The 23,217-nt window shown below is 39.2% G+C and overlaps 1 protein-coding gene across 3 annotated transcripts; it reads right to left on the reverse strand.

The window, feature by feature from the left end:
• Positions 1-790: 790 nt before the first annotated feature.
• On the reverse strand, positions 791-21,295 carry tsc1a (TSC complex subunit 1a). 3 transcript variants are annotated; one of them, XM_073860840.1, is made up of 22 exons: positions 21,165-21,295; positions 20,072-20,269; positions 19,810-19,913; positions 15,485-15,637; positions 15,188-15,332; positions 14,906-15,060; positions 14,731-14,804; positions 14,495-14,655; positions 14,273-14,385; positions 13,197-13,359; positions 12,556-12,668; positions 12,421-12,478; positions 12,246-12,329; positions 11,626-12,118; positions 11,500-11,543; positions 8,885-9,057; positions 7,025-7,207; positions 6,799-6,909; positions 6,548-6,670; positions 5,642-5,829; positions 2,959-3,123; positions 791-2,863 (listed from the first exon to the last, which is right to left on the reverse strand). In XM_073860840.1, exons 2-22 carry the CDS (start codon positions 20,184-20,186, stop codon positions 2,365-2,367), a joined length of 3,417 nt encoding a protein of 1,138 aa, XP_073716941.1. In that variant the 5' UTR covers positions 20,187-20,269; positions 21,165-21,295; the 3' UTR covers positions 791-2,364. The 3 variants fall into 3 exon arrangements, with proteins under 3 accessions (XP_073716941.1, XP_055055292.2, XP_055055291.2); XM_055199317.2 differs by having other exon boundaries at positions 11,473-11,543; XM_055199316.2 differs by lacking the exon at positions 21,165-21,295 and adding an exon at positions 20,989-21,158 and having other exon boundaries at positions 11,473-11,543.
• Between the last annotated feature and the right edge of the window lie 1,922 nt (positions 21,296-23,217).

Below are 23,217 nucleotides of genomic sequence, written 5' to 3' on the forward strand. Positions count from 1 at the left end.
TTGGATAGTGCAGATTAAGGGGCATATTATTATAACAAGATCTCCTTTTGACATCACAAGGGGGCCAAATTTCACATGCTTACAGAGAATGGTTTACCAAAACTACGTTTTCACAATTTCTAAGTCGATAGAAGCACTGGGGACCCAATTACAGCACTGAAACATTGAGAAAAAATAAGAGTCAGATTTTCATGTGTTTAAAGAGCATCAATTATCCGATTTATGATCTCCCATTTCCTTTGGTGTGTAAGTGTGTATTAGTACATGTTAACGGTATGCAAACGGTACAAACCCAAAAGTAAACGATGACGCGACTTATCGTCTCCAACGTTTATCTCTTTTCTTGGACTACAACAAACACACGGATTGTAGGCAACAGTTTACTTTCTGGGATTGGTGATGTAGACAAGACCGACATTATTATAATTCCTTCCGCTTCGGACTCACAGCCTGTAAGTTAACTCCTGTTAGCATTGCATTGTGAGCAAATCTTTCAAAGATGGTAAGGAGCGTCACATTTCCGGCTGACGTCAGATGTATTCAGGCCAATCACAATGTACAGATTAGCTGGCCAATCAGAAATCGATGAATTTTGTACAAAATCCGTGCATTTCAGGAAGAGAGTGAAATCTGGAGCTACAAAAATGTACAGTATGTGGAAAATAATGTGTTTTTTAACTATAAACCACACAAACACATTGCATTATACCAAATACACAAAATAATGTTTTTTAGCAATGAAACAGGTGCCCTTTAATCTCAGTTTCTAATGACAAGAGCATGACAAAAATTTGCAAAATATATATTTTTATTTTTGTTGCTCATAGCTTAACAAGTAGGAGAACAGCTCTCAGGTTTGTCTTCTTGGATTCAAAATAGTATTTCTAAACAAAAAGTCCCTGGTTACCCGTTGCACCTGTCATCGTCCAGCTGTACAATAGTTCAGATAACTTTCGACAAATGGTTCAGGTAAGAAACAGGCATCCTACACTTTTCAATAAGGCATTTTGTGAAATGACAAAATGTTTGAGAAGGGCTTTAGGTATTAAAAACGGAAAGCAATGTTTAGTGAAACAAAGTTATAGGATCACATTTACGGTGAACTGTGATAGTCAGAAGAGAAAGAGAAACAGCAGTGATTTCCATACATTTGAATGTATTGATCATTGTAAACCCCTTGCCCAGCTGACCAGCTAAAGCCATTAAACAGTGCTTCACATATTCCAACCTTTATCTTGAAAGCAAACCCCTGGGGCAAGATTTTATAAAGAGGCAAGTCTATTGGTCTACTAGTGTTCTGCAATCCGAAGAAAGCCTGAATTAAAAGAAATGCTTTTCCTTTAGCCAGCTGCAGCCCATTATATTAAGCCTTTCCTTTACAGATGGGGTCTGACCTTTGTAACATGGAGATAAAAGAAAATAACAGAGCAAGCCTTTTAGAGGACAAGCTTACAGTTTGAAGCTTCCGTTCCCAGTTTAGTGTGTGAAAGTATTGTAGCAATCCCGTTTGTATGCTATACATTGGATATTTTTCAGATTTCTTGATAGTTACAGCTGTCGAAACAAAGCTGCGGTCTCAACAGGATGCACTAAACACACATACTGTACAGCAGCAGCATAACCCATGTTCTGTAAGGCTCTGCAAAGCAGCACAAACAAATCCCTTTTGTCCCCATCATTACTTATTACACCTTAGATCTGACATGAAGTGTTTTGCTCAAAATTATTGCACTGGTGACTGAGCTATACAAACGCAACAGATGCATAACAATAAAATCTATTCCTAGAACTACAATTGTAACGTTTCCTTACTCGTTTTCTCTTTAGGCGAAGCATACACACAAGTCTAGCCTTAGCAACTAAATGTGATTTCTTATTCGACTTACCTACACAGCTTTTGGGTTATTCACATTTTTATCAGATTGATTGAGGTTTAAACTATTTACAGTGCTCTGAAAGTGACCACAATAATCACACTTGATATTGTGCGATTTCAGTCGTATTAGCAGTATTTAACAATGCTACTTATCTCGCTGTGATTCAAAGGGTAATTTTGCGTGGATGGATTAAAACCCAAAGGATTCTGTTACAAAAGAAAACAAGGATTAAGGCAACACGTTTGCTGGAAAGTACTGTGGGGAGCGAGTAACATCCAATTGCCACACAATATAACCAGTACGGCTAAACATCGAATGGCAATTTAAAAATAGACAAACTGAATTACACTTAATTCTTCGTTAACTTCATCATTTTTTTGGCTTTAAAACGAACTAAAACTTTGTCGACCGCTCTTAAGAAAAAGAGTGGTGCAGTCTAATACTGGGTCCTCTTTTAACTGCAGACGATCACATCAGCAGTATACAATCAATGCTCGTGATGGGTCTCATTGTAATCCATTATTCGCAGATCCTGCTGTCTCCTCCGCTGAATATTATACGCCCGGGGTCTGTCCATGGGTTGTAGGTCAGCCTGGTCATTAGGCCCTTCAAGCTCCACGTTCTTTGAAGGGTCTGTGCCCGGTTCCGCTTTTAGATCCTGAGAGAAGCAGGTGTGGGCATCCGGCTCCTCCTCGTAGTGGCTCTCGCTCTTATTACGGAAGAGCTCTCTGGCACGCTTACCCAAAAAGCTTCCGGTACTGGGGTAAGAGCCAACTGCCAGCGGGGAGTCGCAGGGAAGGGAGGAAAATGAACGGCGGAGGCCGGAAAGCTCTTCTTCCTGACTGCCATTAATGAGCGCCGTGGGTGGCGTATGAGAAGACGCGGCAGAAACTTCACCATTGAAACACACGTACGCAGCTTCCTCTCTTTTCTTTGGGTCAGCCGATGGAGATGAAGCAGGTGGGCCAGTTTTGTTGTGATTTGACCTAAAAGACAAGAGGAAATTGGATTTCAGCTAACTATGATACATCTGCTTATGTAAGAAATACCTAATTGAAGAATAAAACGGTATATAGCACACCTCTGATTGGTGGAGCTGCTAGTCTCTGTGGTGCACTCTGCTGGTGAACTTGTGTGCAACTTCTTGAGCTCTATTTGGCTGTAGAGCTCAAGAAGCTCTGATTGTAAAGCCTGAGTGATGTGCTTCTGTGCCAAATACCGGTTATCTGAAGCATGCAGTTGCTCCCTACAAGAAAGCACAAAACAGTGCAGACAAGAATTAAACTACATGTGGTAAATCAATGCTAAGATGCTGTTGAAGAGATAAAGAACCTGATGATTAATGTACACCATTATAAATTATACTCCGCTTTTTAAATCTTACTTTAAGTTGGATCATTTTATCCATTAAAACTCATCTTTGAGCATCAAAAAAGCATATGTAAGTTTTCCTGTGCTAATCATTTCTTCATAGTTTAAATGCAACTCTACACCCTTGCCTCATTTAGTATAAGCAAATCTAAAAATATGCAAATTAGTCCCCACCTTTACTCAATCACACCAGCTCAAACCATAGATATGAAAATGCGAATTAGTCTCTGCCTCCACCCAATCGCACCAGCTCAAGCCATGGATATATATGTACATCAGGGATGGGCAACTTCGGTCCTGGAGGGCCGGTGTCCTGCAGAGTTTAGCTCCAACTTGCCTCAGCACACCTGGCTAAAAGTTTCCAGTATGCCTACTAAGACCTTAATTGGTGTTTAATTATGGTTGGAGCTAAACTGTGCAGGACACCGGCCCTCCAGGACAGAAGTTGCCCATCCCTGATGTACATAGATGCCACATTCAGCAATTCCAGACACGTAGTTGAAGGTTTTACAATGCAACGCGAGTTGTACAAAATACGTGCCTGCTGCAGACACTTCGAAGGGGTTTATGATTAAAGAGATACTCGCTTAAAGGTGCAGTGTTTAATTTTTAAAAGGATCTCTTGACAGAAATGCAAAATAATATACAAAACTATATTATCAGGGGCGTATAAAGACCTTTCATAAAGAACCGTTATGTGTTTATTACTTTAGAACGAGACTTTTTTATCTACATACACCGAGGGTCCCCTTACATGGAAATCGACATTTTTTGCCGACATTTTCCGCCGACATTTTTCTACAGAAGCACTTAACGGAGAAATTTTTTACTAAGTTGTCTCAGAGGATGACATATTTGTCCGGTGCAGGCTACCGTAGATTCTCTATGTGTTTCAAAAGCGAGGGGTGAGCAGTGGACTAAGCCTTTGGTTGCAATTCGCAACCTCACCACTAGATGCCGCTAAAATTTACACACTGCAACTTTAATCTCATGCGTAATTAGAGTTTATTTTTAGTGAGCGTCTTGCGAGTATTTTGTAAATGTGAGCGTCTCTTTAACTCTTTCTCTGCCGTTGACAAGTTATCTCGTCAATTAACTCTTTTCCCACAAGCGTTTTTTAAAAAAGTTGCCAGCTAGCATTTTTATGATTTTCACAAAAGTTAAATGCCTTCCAGAAAATGTTTTTAAAATATGTAAACATAGAATATATCAAATGAAAGAACAGACCCTATTTTTTTTTAAAGCAGAAAGTCATCCTACCTTCATTTGTTCTCTTTTAATCCGCTCTCAAAGGGTAGGTTTCTTCAAAAATCCCAATTTTTGAGCAAAAAGCTTTTGTGAAGGATTTTTTTATAGAGATCAGATTCAGAGCGATACACAGAGTTTGAACTGTTTGCCCTAAGGGAATACTTCTGTGTTTTTTTAAGTTGAGTAAGAGCGCCAGCTGGTGGATAATAGCAGAAATACGGATTGCCATAAAAACTCGTCATTAGCAGGGAAGCGGTTTCTCTTAATTGACGAGTTAACTCGTCAATGACATGGAAAGAGTTAAAAGAAAACATTTCCCTGCCAATGACGCTTCCAAGACGGTAATCTGTAATTGTGCCATTACCCAATTAATAAAAAAAAACGAAGCAAAAACTAATTTAATTTATTTTAAACTCTGTGTATGTTTTGATAATCGTTCTGAATCTGATCGCTAAAATAATGTGTTTACAAAAATGCAATTATTTCATCTTATGAAATAATTTTATGAGGAAACCTCCCCCATATTTAAGAGGTTATTAAAAAGAGAACAAATAAAGATAGGATGAAACTTTTTCACCTTTTCACTTTTCACTTTTTCAACGGTGGACTGAGCGTTGATTGCAATTCGCAACCTCACCACTAGATGCCACTAAAATTTACACACTGCACCTTTAAAGCATATAAAAAACCATCACATAATCAACAAACAATACCTATAAACAACAATAAAACTAGATTTTCACCACAGGGGGACTTTAACAACTCTCTTACAACTTTCTAACAATATAATATCAAGGTCATTTAACCATTTTAAATATTTTAGCATGAGAAAGCATTCAGTTTTAATTAGACACTATATAACATTAAAGGGATAGTTCACCCAAAAATGAAAATTCTGTCATCATTTACTCGCCCTCGTGTTGTTACAAACCTGTATGAATGTTTGGTTACAAACATTTCTCAAAATATCTTCCTTTGTGTTCATCAGAACAAAGAAATGTATACAGGTTTGTAACAACATGAGGGGTGAGCAAATGATGACAGAACTTCCATTCCTGGGTGAACTATCCCCCCAATATTAATAGATTTAACTTTGAACAAACTGTTGTCAAAAAGAGACTATAAAGGCACAGGTAGTCTCGTACATGGCATGGCTTTTGACATTCTCCAGCAATTTCTTTTGCTCACGCATGACTTGCTCTTTCTTGGTGAGTTGGGTCTCCAGGTCAGTGATGCGCTGCTGGGCTGCCTCCAGTCTCTGACTCTGCTGGATGGAGCTCTGCTTCAAACGCTCCACCTCTCGTAGTGAAGACGCCTGCTGCATCTTTAACTCCTAAAAATCAGAGGAGAGGTCTGAATAGATCCAAGTAGACCAGGCAAAGTATTAACAAAGACACTAAAATATTCAAGAGATTAGCACTGGGTATTAGAGGCTTTAAGAGCAGAATTACATTCATTTTCATCTATAAAAACATTTAAAGTGTCAAAATTCTTTATAATGGGTTAAAATACACTAGGAAAAAGTACTACCTTAGTACTACTTCCAATGGTGCTAAAAGCATAACCAATTTAAACTAAATATTCATTAAACAAAGACATAATGGGCAGGGATTTGAAGTTTTTAAGAAATATATAAATAAATGGCAGGTATCCCAATTTTGCAGAAATCTGCAGGACTTCCTGTGACATTTTGCAGGTAGAGATTCTGTGGGGGCTTGTTATGAACCAAACACTTTATAGATTTCCCATTCTTGCATCATATGAACCTACAAATAATCATGAGGGAGTAATTGTGTCAGCTCCGATACAGAGTTCTCATACCGTATAAGTATTGTAACCTTGAATAGGTGCTGGAACTTTTTTCCACACATTAATTAACGTTTCTGGCAATATTACAACTTCTCAACGCATTTCATCATCTCTTTTGGCAAAGACTGTGTGAAAGCACTTACTGTAATGTTTAAAACACCACAGGCAAACTAAACATCTGCTAGGTTTTAAGCAACGATAGCCGTCATCAGTCATTTTCTATTGAGGGATGTCTTGCCTACCTTGCTTGCCTCAGGTCCCAAGCGCTCAATTTCCTCCGCGCATAACCTGTTGGCTTCACCCAAAAGCAGCAACTGTTTATTCAAAAAAGCCATCTGCTGCTCCATATTTTCACTATTGTTGACCTGAAGGAACAAATCAAGTACAGAAATAAATTGAAATAAATAAACAAAATATGTTGATCAGGTTGAATTGGACTTCAAACGCAGAAGCTTGAAAGTGTAATACTGTAGATTTATGTCAAGTGGCTCACCTTGATGGACAGCTGGCTGAGCAGGTGTCCCATATTACATACTTTGTTATTGGCTCTCTTTAGCTCCGCCTCCATTTCTCCTACCTTCTTTTGATTCTCTTGTAAGTCACTCTGAAAAATGAAGCATTTTTCACAAAGAACATCAGCATTTAACACAAGCATCATAAATGCTTTACACAGCGAACAAAACAACCATTTTTGGTTCTATCTATAGCTCTGCGATCACCTGCAGTTCAAGCATCTTTGAGTAATAGCCATTGCGCTCCTGCTGCAGCTGTTGAATCTGTGCCTGCAGCTGGTTTACCAGAGCCTCTCTTTCCTCACGCATGTGCTTGGAACGCCGCTGCTCTTCCTGCAGGCTCACCTGCATAGCCTGCATCTCCACATCCTGAAGCTTGAGTTGGGTTTTCTGTGACAACACAAACACACACCACTGTAGAATCGCAAAAACTCCTCTCTGATCAAAAACAGGTTTTGGCCTGTGTGTTCCTGCTTTGTCCACATAATATTTGATCCCTTATATAAACCTATAAAATCTTGTAAATTGTGACATACACTCATCTAAAGGATTATTAGGAACACCTGTTCAATTTCTCATTAATGCAATTATCTAATCAACTAATCACATGGCAGTTGCTTCAATGCATTTAGGGGTGTGGTCCTGGTCAAGACAATCTCCTAAACTCCAAACTGCATGTCAGAATGGTAAAAAGAAAGATGATTGAAGCAATTTTGAGCGTGGCATGGTTGTTGGTGCCAGACGGGCCGGTCTGAGTATTTCACAATTTGCTCAATTACTCGGATTTTCACGCACAACAATTTCTAGGGTTTACAAAGAATGGTGTGAAAAGGGAAAAGCATCCAGTATGCGGCAGTCCTGTAGGTGAAAATGCCTTGTTGATGCTAGAGGTCAGAGGAGAATGGGCCGACTGATTCAAGCTGATAGAAGAGCAACTTTGACTGAAATAACCACTCGTTACAACCGAGGTATGCAGCAAAGCATTTGTAAAGCCACAACACACACACCTTGAGGCGGATGGGCTACAACAGCAGAAGACTACTCATCTCCACTACAAATAGGAAAAAGAGGCTACAATTTGCACAAGCTCACCAAAATTGGACAGTTGAAGACTGTAAAAATGTTGCCTGGTCTGAGGAGTCTCGATTTCTGTTGAGACAGTCAGAATTTAACGTAAACCGAATGAGAACATGGATTCATCATGCCTTGTTACCACTGTGCAGGCTAGTGGCGGTGGTGTAATGGTGTGGGGGATGTTTTCTTGGCACACTTTAGGCCCCTTAGTGCAGCCAATTGGCATCGTTTAAATGCCACGGCCTGCCTGAGCATTGTTTTTGACTATGTCCATCCCTTTATGACCACCATGTACCCATCCTCTGATGGCTACTTCCAGCAGGATAATGCACCGTGTCACAAAGCTCGAATTATTTCAAATTGGTTTCTTGAACATGACAATGAGTTCACTGGACTAAAATGGCCCCCACAGTCACCAGATCTCAACCCAATAGAGCATCCTTGGGATGTGGTGGAACGGGAGCTTCGTGCCATGGATGTGCATCCCACAAATCTCCATCAACTGCAAGATGCTATCCTATCAATATGGGCCACCATTTCTAAAGAATGCTTTCAGCACCTTGTTGAATCAATGCCACGAAGAATTAAGGCAGTTCTGAAGGCGAAAGGGGGTCAAACACAGTAGTAGTATGGTGTTCCTAATAATCCTTTAGGTGAGTGTATATTATCAATGGTGTATAAAGACAAAATTAACTGAATTGTTTTTATAACCTAAGAATGAGCCGTTTTTTATATAGATCCACCACGGGTCGCCCTATATTGAGTTGACGTCATGTTTCTACAGTAAAGGCCCCAACTGTTCTATATGGTGCATTTAGTCATTACGTTGTCTCAGACATTGACGTGTTGGCAGCTAACGTAGCTTTACTATGCATTTCGAAAAGGAATTGCAACTCACAGTCTCACCATTAGATGCCGCTAAAAATCTACACATTGGACCTTTAATGGGGGTCTCACACAAGACATACAGCTATTTCCTGTTTTATCCATTACCATGGAGTTGTTCTGTTCTTCCAGAGCAGTAGCATTGACAATACGGCCAAACAGACGACGGTTCCTAAGGGCATGCTGTTCTCTCTTATGTCTCTCATACAGCAGCTGGCTATGTAGCAACAGCAGCTGACTCCGCAACATTCCCAGCTCATCTGATGCTGCAGATGCAGGACCTGCAAAAATATGAAAGTGTTAACTCCAAAGTGACAGGATTCTGCTGTAACTGAAACTTAGGGTGGTTTCATATTAGGTTCAATTGTCTGGTCCGAACCAGAGTTCGATTGCCCCACCTCCCTCTTCCCCCGCTGATCTCTGTTCACATTATAATTGTGTTTGTGTTTCACCTCCCACCTCCACAATGGGTGTATAGGCGCACCGGAACAATCCCTCCCGAAACGCACCAAACCCTCGCTCAAAAAGACATGAAACTCACCGAGTGGTCAGGGGCGCTCACTGGCATGCCCACACAAAAATCGCTGCAAAAGATGCCCTCCAACAGGTGTTTTAGCATTCGTTGTTAACTTGTGGACCTATTTTTCCAAACGCCTCACACCCGTACATTCTTCCGCTGAGAGCTTGAATAATAGACCCAGGTGGTGGCGCTAATCCGCCATTGCCAATTGCAAGAATACAAACAACGTTCCCGGCGCGGAGTACTACCGTACCTCACAGCACATCAAATACAAGTCAATGGAGTTGGCAAAAACTACGATAAAACCTGTTGGAATCATATTTTGCAGCGATTTTTGTGTGAGCACACCAGTGAACACCCCCGACCACTCGATGAGCCCCACGTCCCTGCAAACGAAAGTCCAATGCATCCCAGGAAGGATTGCTCCAGTGCACCCACCAACCCACTGCAGAGGTGGGAGGCGAAACACAAACACCCGAGAATTCTCGGGGCAGCCGCATATGTCGAAATTTCAGTCAAAACCGTTCTATTTCATCACAAACAATCTGAAAACAGGGCTTTAAGAGGCTGTTTGCGCTTGGCGTTGACATGTGTTTTCGTCGATCGGATCACAAGTGGACGACGTTAATGCCAGGTGTAAACGGTGTTCAAAACGTTTTGAGCTCGTCCACTTTCGACCACTTTCAACCACATCCAGAGGTGGTCGAAACCACTTTCGATCGGATCGCTTTGGAGCTGCGGAACGCACATGTGGTTGAATGCGTTCGAACAGCCACACGCGACCGCCTTCTCTCCGCCCATTTATCTAATCTGAGGTATTAAACACAAGTTTCACGTCTTTCTTGACTTCTGGCGTGAACATTCGGTGAACAGCTCTATTTTTAGCCTTTCATTGATAAAACTAAGCGGCTGATCTCAGTAGTTTCGTTTTGAAAGCGTCTGAAAGTTGCGCGATCCTATTTCATCAATTGCGCTGAAAATTCAAAGAAAGCTCTTACATACTCATGTACAAAACACTGTGCAGCATGTTTACTTGCTAAACAAGCAGTGCACTCCGACATTATCTTAGTTTGCGTCCATATAAACTCATAATTACTCCCGCTCGGGTTTGAATGACAGCAGAGAGACTCGCCCACCGTCTCACAGACCACCCCCTCATAGTATTCAGCACAGAAGCGGTCGAAAGTGGACAAAAGAGACGGATTTAAATACCAGGTGTAAACGTCATGTGTCTCTCTCGTCCACTTGTGATCCGATCGATGAAAACACATCTTAATACCAAGTGTAAACAGCCCCTAAGTGTAAAATACCGAACTTGTCCTTTAAGCAGTGAACCGTACCCCAGAGCACCCTTTTCAGACAGACTTTGGGTGCAGTTCGCAAAGGCGCATCCAAATTCGGAAAAGTGTTGACATCATCCAAACGAACCAAACTCTGATGTGAAATGGACGCAGGTGTGCACCAAAAGTGCCAATTTGAAACCCCCTTTCAGTCCTTAAAGGGATAGTTCACTTTAAAATTTTAATTCTGCCATCATCCGTTGTTTTAACCTGCATGAATTAATCTTTTCTGATGAACACAAAAGAAGTTTGAGAAACGATGGCAAACAAACAGCAGACAGTGACCATTGACCTCCATAGCAGGAATAAAAAATATGATGGAATTTAATGGGTACCCTCAACTGTGTGCTTACCATCATTAATCAAATATATAATATGGTTGTGTTTTGTTTACTGTGTAAATATGTTCTTCATCTTTTATCACAATACTTCCAAAATATTTTTTCCTACTATGGAAGTCAATGGTCACTATCCGCCGCGTGCCCACCATCACCTCTCAAAATATCTTCCCCCGTGTTCATCAGAAAAAAGAATCTCACACAGGTTTAGAACAACATGAGGATGAGTAAATCATGACAGAATTTTCATTTTAAAGTGAACTATCCCTTTAAGGAGTCTATAATCTACTATTTTAAAACGAAAAAATTAAAATGTATGTTATTTTGAGAAATTGATTTGACTGAACTACAAAAAAAATAGCAGAAGAATGTAAAAAAAATATTGCTAATAGTAAAGAAACAAGAGACAAGATAACCAAACGAACTGAAGTTGGAGAGGAAAGTTTGGAAGATCTTCTTGAGTATGGAGAGCCTATAAATGAGTAAATTACTAAATACCTTTTCCTTTATTGCTATGTTGTTTACCTCCAGAGTATGGGTCTGCCGACTGGTTTTGGGAGGCCAGACCTCTGTAAAATATAAACATTTTCTATCAAAGTAACATGTTCATCATTCAAAAGTCTTGATTAACTCAGAAAAATAAGAACTTACCTTTTCAGCACCTTTTCATGAGTGTCATAGCCCTGCTGAATAACACGATCCAACACCTCCAGTGGAGAAGTGGCAGAAAGATCCTCCCCCTCCATCTCTTCGCGATGCAGCTCCTTCTCGCCTTCTGCCCTCTGCAAGGCCTCTGCAGTCTTCCTTTCCAAAAACAGAGATGCCACCTTAGGCAAGGCAAGGTCGAACAGCGGCTCGTAGGGCATAGGTTCCTTCGTCAGATCAGAGAGGGAACATTTACTCAGAGCGCTCTTTCCATTTTCTATTGGGGTTAAAGCAGGCCAGAGGGGCCACAGAGGTTGTTGCTCTCCTCCTTTGACTGAGGTGTCACCCCTGTCGGGCGTGGAAACTAAATTCTGTTCGTCGCTGGTGTGAGATGAGAGCAGGGTGTCCGAGGAACCAGAAAAAAAGGAGTCCAAGCTGGGCCTTGCCACGAAATCTAGTCTCCCATGGGTCAGGCTCAAAATCTCCTCTGTGATAGCATCTGGAATGTAAATGTTGGAGATTTTGGTGAAATAAGAGCTCAGTGAAAACTAAAGCATGACTTAAAACGATTTTCTATACTTGTACACCGTGGGATGCATTGTTCTGCATGATGTCTCCACTCTCACCATCCTCTCTCTCCTCGCCTGTCCTCTTGACAATATCGGAGAGCTGCGCCAATGAAACTGGACTCTTGGCATCACTAGAGCCTCCTAAAGAGTACCCAAAACACATTAATTAGTCCTCTGATGGGCAAATTCTCAAAAGAATCAAGTTCTGTAAAGTTTTAGCAAATAGTCTCACCGTTGTTATCAATACTTCTGGGAATGACTTTCTTCTGCTCTTTGACCGCTGGATTTACCTGAGCAGAAAAGCATTTACACTTCACTGAACAATAAGTGACAGCAAGTAATCATTCCCGCTTTACACTTTACTTACCTTAACCTGAGTACTGCTGGTGTTTTGGCCAGGCTGCCCTAGTTCCTCTGAGAATGATGGGAGAGGAGATGACCCCGAAGGGGTTGAGGGAGACAGGGACCATTTTGGATCCACTGCAACAACAATAAAAACCTGAAACCATCTTAGGCACATATTTAAAGGAAAACACCACTGTTTTTCAAAATTTTACTATGTTCTTACCTCAACTTAGACAAATGAATTCATCCCTATCTTTTTTCAATACATGCACTTTTAATCTTTGTATAGTGCTGTGTGAATGTGTTAGCATTTGGCCTAGCCACATTCATTCATGTGGCTCCAAAGGGGGATGAATTTAGAAGCCACCAAACACTTCCACGTTTTCCCTATTTAAAGACTGTTACATGAGTAGTTACACGAGTAAGTATGGTGGCACAAAATAAAACTTTTGTTTGGAGCCATAGAAATGAATGGGGCTAGGCTGAATGCTAACACATTCAAAAAGCACTGTACAAAGATTAAAAGTGCACGCATTGAAAAAAGATGTATTAATTCATCTAAGTTGAGGTAAAAACCTGATAAAATATTGAAAAATGGTGGTATTTTCCTTCCTTTAAGCAATTGTTTTATTTTGTTTTTTGCCCAGAATGCATTTGGCTGACCTGGCGTGTTGGGTATTCGTCCTGAGAGGCTGGAGGCACTATGTGAGGCTTCGGAAATGGTGGCAGGGGACATTCTGGAACTGGGAGGGGTGATCATCCCACAGACCGAGGAAGGACTCCACATCACCTCCTTTACTCCTGATGAGTTCATTTCATCACTTTGTTGATGAGACAAACCACAAAAACAAACATCCTTTTTAGTAACGCATCACATTACTGTGCTTTGCATATGTTTTAGGCAAATTCATAAACTTCTGTTGGGAAATTCATAAGTGTTCTAGCGTTCCTGTAGCTAAGGGGTGCCCAAACTCAGCGATGGAGGGCCAGTGTCCTGCAAAGTTTGTGTTTGATTAGGGTTGGAACTAAACTCAGCAGAACACCGGCCCACCAGGACCAAGCGTGGGCACCCCTGCTATAGGTCAACTGGTAGAGCATTGTGTTAGCAGTGCAATAGGTTGTGCGTTCGTATCATCATACTGATGAAACATGTAAAGATGGAATGCACTGTAGGCCACTTTGGATAAAAGGTTCTGCCAAATTAGGGCTGTCATGATTATGAAATTTGGCTGGCGGTTAATTGTCTAATAAATTGTGACAATATGATGATTAATTGCCTGTTTTATTGGTTTGACATTTAATTCTCATAATTTTTTTCTTTGGTTATGAAATAATTTTCACATATTGTTGTGATTATTTTAAATAAAACTTTTGCAAGGTTTACCTGCCAGTAAATATTAATACACATCACAACACATATTTAAAAGTAATCTAATACTGACTCGTTTGTACAGGCACTGCAGCTCCCCCTTGTGTTTTTTAAAGAGATGTGCAATCATTGCGGTGATCTGAAATCTTCGCGATGAGGTCAAACAATCACAATGAGACAATTTTTTATTTGACAGCACTATGCCAAATGCATAAATGTAAACAAGTTCTCATGCATAGACTGCATACGAGATACGCATCTAAATTTGTCTCCATGCTCTATAAATTAAGCTATAGGAAATGCAAAAAATATATAATAATAATACAAAATTGCATGCCCAATGTGCACAATCATTACTGTATAGTCTTACTTGATGGTTGGGAGTCTGCGTCCTGGAACCAGAGTCCTTGGTTGCAGTGAGATATGGCAAAGACCGAGAAAGAGACTGGCGGACAGTGGCTATTGGTGTGACAGGGGTCATTTCTGTTAGAAGAAATGCATGTAAGATTCACAAGAACTACACATGACATCAGCATAAATACATTATCTGAATACTAATGACAATTCATCCAGAAAAGTACATCACACCCACCGTGGATACTGAGCTCCAAACAGGATCGGCTGTGGTCTACAGGACGTCGTGGTACGTGATCAGACAGAGAAGAGTAGCCCTCTTCACATGACGCCTCTTTAGGATCAAGGGAAACTTTGCCACATTCAATCACTATATCATGGGGCTCGAATCTCTTCCATCTATACAAAAGAAGAAGAGGTAGGGTATAAATTACATAACCTCCAATTGAAAGCATTGTGTTTCATTCTACATACCTTATTGGATCAACCTCATAATCTTTGGTTCCGGTGATGAGCTCGGGATGTATTCGTACATGTTCTAACATGGGCTAACGTAAAAGTAGATTGTGGAGCAAGTGTTAGACAGCAATACTTAGTGTAGCATAAAAACAGAATAAGAACCATAACATGTCACGAGAGAGAGACTTACCTTAACTACTTCTTCATAAGTGTCAACATTTTCCTTCATGCCGTAGTGGGCACGCAGGTAGGAAACAAAATTGCAGGGGTACATGCCATACAGTCTTTGAAAAAGTAAGTATACACTGGCATGAAGATGGACTGCGTACACTCCCTGAGCATGACCTAAAGGACACAGGCAGTAAGCTACCTTTAGCCAAAGCTAGAAACAAATCCCCACATTCAGGTAAAAACAAGGCAGTTTGCACAATTTGGAACAAGAGAGGTATTACATTTTTTTATGACAGACTACCTGGGTGCCGTTGGTTCCAAGCAGCAAGCCGTCCAAAGATGTCAAAGAATTCACAGAGGAGCTGCTTGTTGGTTTGAGGAATCATGGGTAGAAGAGTAATCAACACCAGAATGCCAGTTATGAGAACCACTACATCCGTATCAGCCTGGAAGCAGAAAATATCCTTGAAACATGCCATGAAGACTCTGGAACATGAGTCAATTGTGTTCAGCCAATAAACTGTGTTATCTAAAACATTATCCTCATTCAAAATCCTATTTGATCCCCATTACACTTGAATGGCTTTTAGTTTGGTACCTTGAGGCATTTGAGAAGTGAAGCAAACAAAGGGAAGCGTGCAATCTTGTGGATCCATTGTGGCTGCTTGCGGACAACATGGCCAAAGAGGGTGACGGTGGAGAGGCGGCTGCTCTGCTTGCCCATGCATTCATTCATCTTATCTAAAAGATGCTGCACAGAAACACACCCAGATAAGCCTGTTATTAAATTCATTGGTAAGACAGATGTTCTGTAGCCATGAACATTTATGTACACAACAGTGTAGGGGAAAGTGGGTTAAGATGTGTGCATAATATTTTGTCATGTGACCATGAATATACAGCTGGAAGGTTTATAACCTTTATTCTAGGGATGCGACGATAATATACACTAATCTAATAATACCTGGTAGGGATGCTCATATCAGTTAATTTTCCCGACCGACAACCGTAGCTTCTAAACCGAACATTAACCGTTAACTGATAAGATTTTAATATGAAATTGTCATTCAGTAAAAATACAGTTGACGGTTGTCTGTGAACTAGTAAAAACAAAAGATTTAATTTGAACGTGCAAACAGCAGCGACAGATCAACAACAGAACCAGGATTCATACATTATCAGATATTCACGCAATATATTCACCTTATTAAAAAGCACGCGATCAGTCCAGAGGATTAATATCCAAAAAGGGCAGATTGTCTCCGTTTCATCTACCACAGTGGTCATTTCTAAAGCAGGATGCCTTCAGAAAGTTTTGTTTTTGCGTCGTCTTTCTCCGTTTGTGCAAAAAGAGAGATGTTTATGGAACAGAGCATGTGAGCGGAGCGGGAGCGGAGTGGTAATATTTCCATCAGAGCGCATTTCCGAAGTTTCCGCTCCGCTCGCTCAATACGCAGCACCGCTCGCTCATCCCAGTATGCTTTGGTAATTTGATAGTTAGAGAATCTATAGCAATAAGTTATGGTGTTCAAATATTGTTTTAATGAAGTCGCCAGCCTTATATAGAAATGAAAGAAATGAAACTAAGATGACAGTATAAATGTAGCGTCGTCTGCATCTAGATGCAGTTTTAAAGATGAAAATTACTTTAATCTAACTGATCAACACAAATACAAAGCGCCATAATATAACTGATTGCTTACCAGCATTAAAACCACTTAAAATAAAAACCTGTATAGTTCTCCGCTCCGTGGACGAGGAAGCTTCAGCCAAAAACGCCGGTGCCTTTAGTATTAACTGACAGAACACTTGACTCTTCCATGGACATTTAGATATTAATTTTTTTCATCAACAGCATGCGATGAACATTATAAACATTAATGATAATCTGCCGACTCGACTGATTCAGCACGTCCTCTATTTTACAGAGTCCGCTTAATTAACGGCTTTTCATTCGGTCCGTGTGAGCTAAACATTTTTGTTCTGTAATTTGCTCTCGCGTAGGCTATATTTCTACATATTTTCGACCAAGTAACACTCGGGATAAAATGTAAGTTGTTTTAGATAGCATTTAAGCTTCTGAAATGTTGACAAATCAGTCTGACTAAAATGATCTATCCAGATGAATTTAGCCAAAATAATGATTTATTCGTTTTCATACTATATTAGATACACGTTACTTTAGCTACTAATATACTATTGAAAATGCCATAAATAAATACTCATGGCCTTCTGTATTGCATTCGTTTTGTACATTTACAGGTTCATAAATGTCTAATTTTAATTTCTTTAAGACACAGCTGTGTTCTGTATTTACTGATGCACTGTAAATTTGCACTTTGCACTTGAAATTGTTCTTCAATTTATTTTAGTTTTTTCAAATAATATATTTATATAATAGTATAGTTCTTTGGGTAACGAATTATTATAATATTTCGTAATTACTTATTACATTTATTATTACTTAAAATTGTGAATTAGTAAAACGTGGATGTCATGGAAACAATTTGTTAATTTGAATTATATCCGGAGCACCGTATCAGTTAAACTAGGTCTAATAGCCAACACACAACTGTACATAACTGAGATTTATCAGCTAATACTTTAATTAAATGCAATTATCCAAGAACGTCAGTACAGAAAACAATTAGGTTTACTAAATTTATTTTTATGTCGAAGCGGGATCTGAATGGGAATTGGTTTATTTGCTAGCGTGAGCGGAAAGTTAACGGAGCGCTTGCTTGGGCGGTGAGCGACTGAGTGGAGCGCTTGAACAGTAGAGCGGAATATTTAGGGGAGCTTCGCTCACATGTTATGGTCCGGGACACTCGCGCGTCTCCGTTCAGCTTCCAAACACGCATACAAATGATCAGACCGTCAGGGCAGCAATCATTTGTGTCATTTACAGGACATTCACAAATTAAAGATAGAAAAGTGGCGAAATGTCTGTCGGCTCATGACGACACGCACCATGTATTAACAAATATTTTTTTTATTTTAACTGATAATGTTAATCGGTCATACATTCTTACCTTCGGTTAACGGTTAAACGGTCAATGTGAGCATCCCTAATACCTGGCCAATAACGATTCTGAAACGATATTATTCACAGCTATTTCATGTACTACGGCTTTTGATCAGTAAGTCCCTATCGATCTGAAATCACTGTTGGCTTGAGTCGTTTATAACATGCATTTGAAAAGGCAACACTCGTCAAACATAATCATTTTACAAATTCTTTATTATAATGAAGATACCTGAAAAGTTTTGAAAAACAGCAATACAAATATATGCTTAAAGGGATAGTTCACCCAAAAATGAAAATAATGTCATTAATGACTCACCTTCATGTCGTTCCATCTTCGAATCACAGTTTAAGATGTTTTATATTTAGTCCGAGAGCTTGTTGACCCTCCATTGAAAATCTATGTACGGTATACTGTCCATGTCCAGAAAGGTAATAAAAACATCATCAAAGTAGTCCATGTGACATCAGTGGGACAGTTAGAATGTGTTGAAGCATCGAAAATACATCTTGGACGAAAAATAACGACTTTATTCAGCTTCTCTTTCGCGTCTGTTGTGAAGCGCATGCGCGAAACTAAAGTCACGTGACTGCAGTGATGGGGATGACGTATTATCCTCAGACATGTTTGGGAAGTTTTTTTTAAACTAACAGCGCATGTCTCCCTCATACTGTAAACGAAGCCCAAGCACACACAAAAAAACAGCTGGGGTGCACCAGATAACACCTCAGCCGTGTCATATGCGGAAGAGAAGACAATGCTGAATAAAGTCATAATTTTTTTTTTGGACCAATATGTATTTTCGATGCTTCAACACATTCCAACTGACCCGCCGATGCCACATGAACTACTTTGATGATGTTTTTATTACCTTTTTTGAACATGGACAGTATACGGTACGTAGATTTTTAATGAAGGGTCAACAAGCTCTCGGACTAAATATAAAATATCTTAAACTGTGTTCCGAAGATGAACGGAGGTCTTACAAGTTTGGAACGACATGAGGGTGAGTCATTAACCCTTTAACTTGCGCAGCCCTTTTTGAGTGGGGGGTTGGTGAAAAGGTGATATACACCTTTAAATTAATGTAACTCTGGCTTTTTTTTGGTCTAGAAGCCTAATTTTGGTTTTAATTTTGGTAATTTTTTGTTTTAAAGAAGACACTTCAACGTTTTTTAGGGAAGTGTCTGGAGGTGAAAATATTCATTTTTTTTTAAAGCAGTTTAAATGTATTTTTAATAAATAAAAATGCAATATATTATTATTATTAATACATAAAATTGTCAAAAAACTGAGGTTTGTGCTGGTTTGCTGCATACTTGTGTCACAAATGAATAATTTACAGTTACTGCATTATTATTACTGCTAAAAGGTTTTGAAATATGAAAACTACATTCTTAGACCTTTCCAACAATATATAGTTTGTCGTGATAGATTAACATTTACATAGAAAATATTGAAATAAACGTAAGTGTCCCGCTCACGGGACAGCGCCAATTAACGGGTTAATGACATTATTTTCATTTTTGGGTGAACTATCCCTTTAAACTATTTCCTGGAGCTGCACGTGTAATGGCTTTTTTTCTGCAGCCCCCTTTGGCTTTGGATGTAGTGTCATTTTGACGTAATTCATTAAGAAGCATAGCAAGCATTATCGGCTGATTTATCGGTGCACCACTACTTACAGTAATTCTTTAATACAGATTGAGTGAGACGATATTAAATATTGAAATCAATGTAAAACAATGACTAAAAACAAACTTTGATGCTCCTAATCTCATAACTACATTATGAGACTTTAGCCTGAATTTCACAGAAAGGTTCACTAATGCAAAAAATTACCCCAATACTGAAGCTAACATACAGTACACCCTGTCGGGTGAACATTTGTCCTTACCTTATCATGGGGCTCTCTGACAGAAGACAGAATGTCCACAGCTTGAGGTGAGTTTGTTTCCAGAAAATAGTCCACAAGACTATTCAGCAACAAAGCTCCTTTATCTACCAAAAAACAAAGTACTTATGTTATTAAAACACATACAGTGTATTGAGAAATTTTATAATAAAGTGCAAACAGAAAACATCTCTTTAGTAAATATACTGTTTCAACAGTCTTATCAATTCGACTCGGCTGCTAAGTAACACAAGAGCCAGCTAACCTGTGCTGAGAGTTTCCTGGAGCAGGTTTTTTACTTGCTCCAGCTCACTTAAGTCTGTGGACCCCAACAGAGGGAGAAGGTCGAACACGTTTGGCTGGTCCTTTGCCATAGCCATGCAGGACAGTGGGCAGGACTGGTGCCTTCGTCACAGCATAAACCGATGCCCTGTGGTGTTAGCATGGGATGCTTCTGCATGAACTAGTAACAGAAGTGACAAACAGTAAGTCAATATTGTGACTGCCAGCAAACCTGCTACATAAACACATTGGCTGTGTCTTAAAACATAGCGAATTTCCTACCTAGACAGCACTATAGGCATCCTAAAAATGTCTCAAGGCAGTAGACCTATGACCAAAATGCTCGATGTAACTCACAACATTGCTAATGCTAACAAAATATTATTGACCAAAAACTGTATATTCATGCTGTACACTACTAGCGTCAATACGGTACATACTCGTAAAACAAGTTTTGTCCACTATGCTTGTTGTGGGCTTTAAGTCTTAAGGCACAATGTTGAATTTTCACTCATTTGTAAGTTGCTTGGTATAAACATTTTTGTCACAATGGTAACGTCTTTAACTGTAAGATTTCGGTGTCCAGATGTTGTCTACGTAGGCAGCTCGTTAAATGTTAAAACAGCCAATGTCAGTCTTATCCAAAGTTAAACAGCGAGTTCATTGCTTATCTTATCGTAACAATAATTATTAAACGTAATTTTTAAGTCATTTAAACGTCCTATTTACGTGCCAGGAGCACGTTAAGCACTGCATACATTGCTCACTAACGAGGGCTTTAAGTTCGGCTCACGATCATGACATCTTTTGCCATCTATAAGGATCAAAATACGATTTACTCCTAAACAACTGTACCACAAAAACATGCACCGGGTGCCTCCAAAATCGTTAAATTATTACCGTACAAAATGTGAACTTCAAACAGTCGCCATCTTGGGCACCTCGCGACCTTTTACACTGCTAAGCTGAGCTGTTTGCGCAGATGAAAAACTGAATATCCGTTACTATCCAGGTGCACGTTCAATCCAGAGACGATGGTTATTAAGTTGATGTTTAATTTGGGAGAGGATACTGACCGACTGTTCTGCCTCGCTGTCACAAGATCACTGCATGAGCGGCAGAAAGGTGTGAAGTGGTGTGAGCTAGCTAAACGTGCAAAGAGCACAGCGCATGCGCGGGGCTTTAAAGGACAAACATGTTGACTACATATCGCAGTCAGTATGATAGAAGTAAAATCATTTAAAGCTATAGTTTTCTAGTAAATTTATTTGTGTAAATGAATGAATGAATGTGTAAATATTAAAAATGAAAACTTTATAGACAATTTATTGCGTATATAAATACGAAATATTTGTATATTAAATCTGTTTTTATCTATGTATGTCGTTGTTAATTTGTTAAAACAATTTTTATTTACTTTATTAAAACCGAAAACAAAGTCATAGTAAAATCATGCAAATTATTAAAGAAACAGACCTGTACAGACAAACTTTAAAGTGTTGAAACGTTATGAAGTGTCGAAACTGGCAAAGCAAACAGGTTTACCAAAGATCAGCAACTTATGTAACAAACAAATAGGCTACAGGGTTTACAGTGTTTATCTAGGATCACCGCATGTAAAATAAATTCACAGTGTGTGAATAACAATTTTAGACATGTTTGCAGTACAGTGCAGGTTTTAGACTTTAGACCTCTATAAACCTTTATAATAAGAAATGCTTGTCACATTATACTGTTCAGAGTAATCCCACAGTAGGCTATTTACTTTGTCTACTCAGAATTTAATTATCTGGTGTTACTAACTTAATGATAACAGATCATCACTCGCTTGGCATTATTTGAAACAAATACATTTATGAGACAATTGCAATCTCATATTCATAAAGCAGGGAAGTGATAATTTTGTAGAAGAAATCCTATCAGCTGTTTGTTTTGTTCCAATTAAATTCAAGCCTTTCAGAACATTTTTGGTTTACTATTAGTATTTTTCTGTGCAACAACACGCTCACACTTACTGATAATGGGGTAAATCAAACTGGGTGCTAAATCCCTCAATGTGAATAATGTCATAAAATGTGAGAAAGGGACAGCACTCACAGTTCAAGCTTCAAAAATAGCGTTTAATCTCCCACGGGTTAGTGTTAGGGTTAACGCTATTTTTGAAGCTTGAACTGTGAGTGCTGTCCCTTTCTCACATTTTATTACTATTAGTATTCAAATATATTTAGGGCCAATATATATCCTACAGTGGACCAGGTGTAAAAGTGTAAATCATTTCATTTATAGCTGAATAAAGTGTGGAAACTGGAAGATCTAGAGAGGATGTGACTTTGGGCGTTAAATCATCTTCAAAAACTATTTTTTATCAAAGTAATAAGTTGGGTTAAGACTGTAATAAAAAATACTAAAAAAACACCAAAGCATTGTTTGCTCTTCAGTGCAGGGGCATAGCTATAATTTTATTTTGGGGGGTCCCATCTTAAATATATATATATATATATATATATATATATATATATATATATATATATATATATATATATATATAGCTTCACACCTATAAATAAAACAGCTTAACACCTGTACACATTTAAAACAGCATATTTACTTCACCGTTTCAGCAGAACATGAAGTATACTCAGATTATATGGATGGCACATTTTCTTCTTCTCGCTCATCTTTCCGTGCTTTTTTGAAAAAGCGTAATATTGTACTTTGCGCGCCAGCTGCCATTGTCACCAAATATGAATGAACTCTCATGCAAAGATGACAGCACAAGTTACGCACAACAACACATGACATGAGCTAATCCAATCAAGTTTGAAAACAGCTGTAAATCAGACTTAGAAATCAACATTTTCTTATGTTATTTCTTTTATTTTAAGCAATTGGAAATCTGTGGGGGCGGACATGTAAATGTGGGGGCCAAGGCCCACCCAGGTCCCCTCGTGGCTACGCCCCTGCTTCAGTAGAATAATTTAATGGTACTCTTTGCTGCACCCACATCTTTTAGCAACTAAAAATCCAAACAAATCAAGATTTCACCGAGTTCTTCTGTTAATATTGTGTGAAGTGTAATTACTCTGTTGAGAGGTATTAATTAATTCTGTGATAAGGCTACTTCATTCA

This window comes from Misgurnus anguillicaudatus, chromosome 22 (assembly GCF_027580225.2).
Source record: "Misgurnus anguillicaudatus chromosome 22, ASM2758022v2, whole genome shotgun sequence".
Taxonomy (NCBI): Eukaryota; Metazoa; Chordata; class Actinopteri; order Cypriniformes; family Cobitidae; genus Misgurnus; species Misgurnus anguillicaudatus.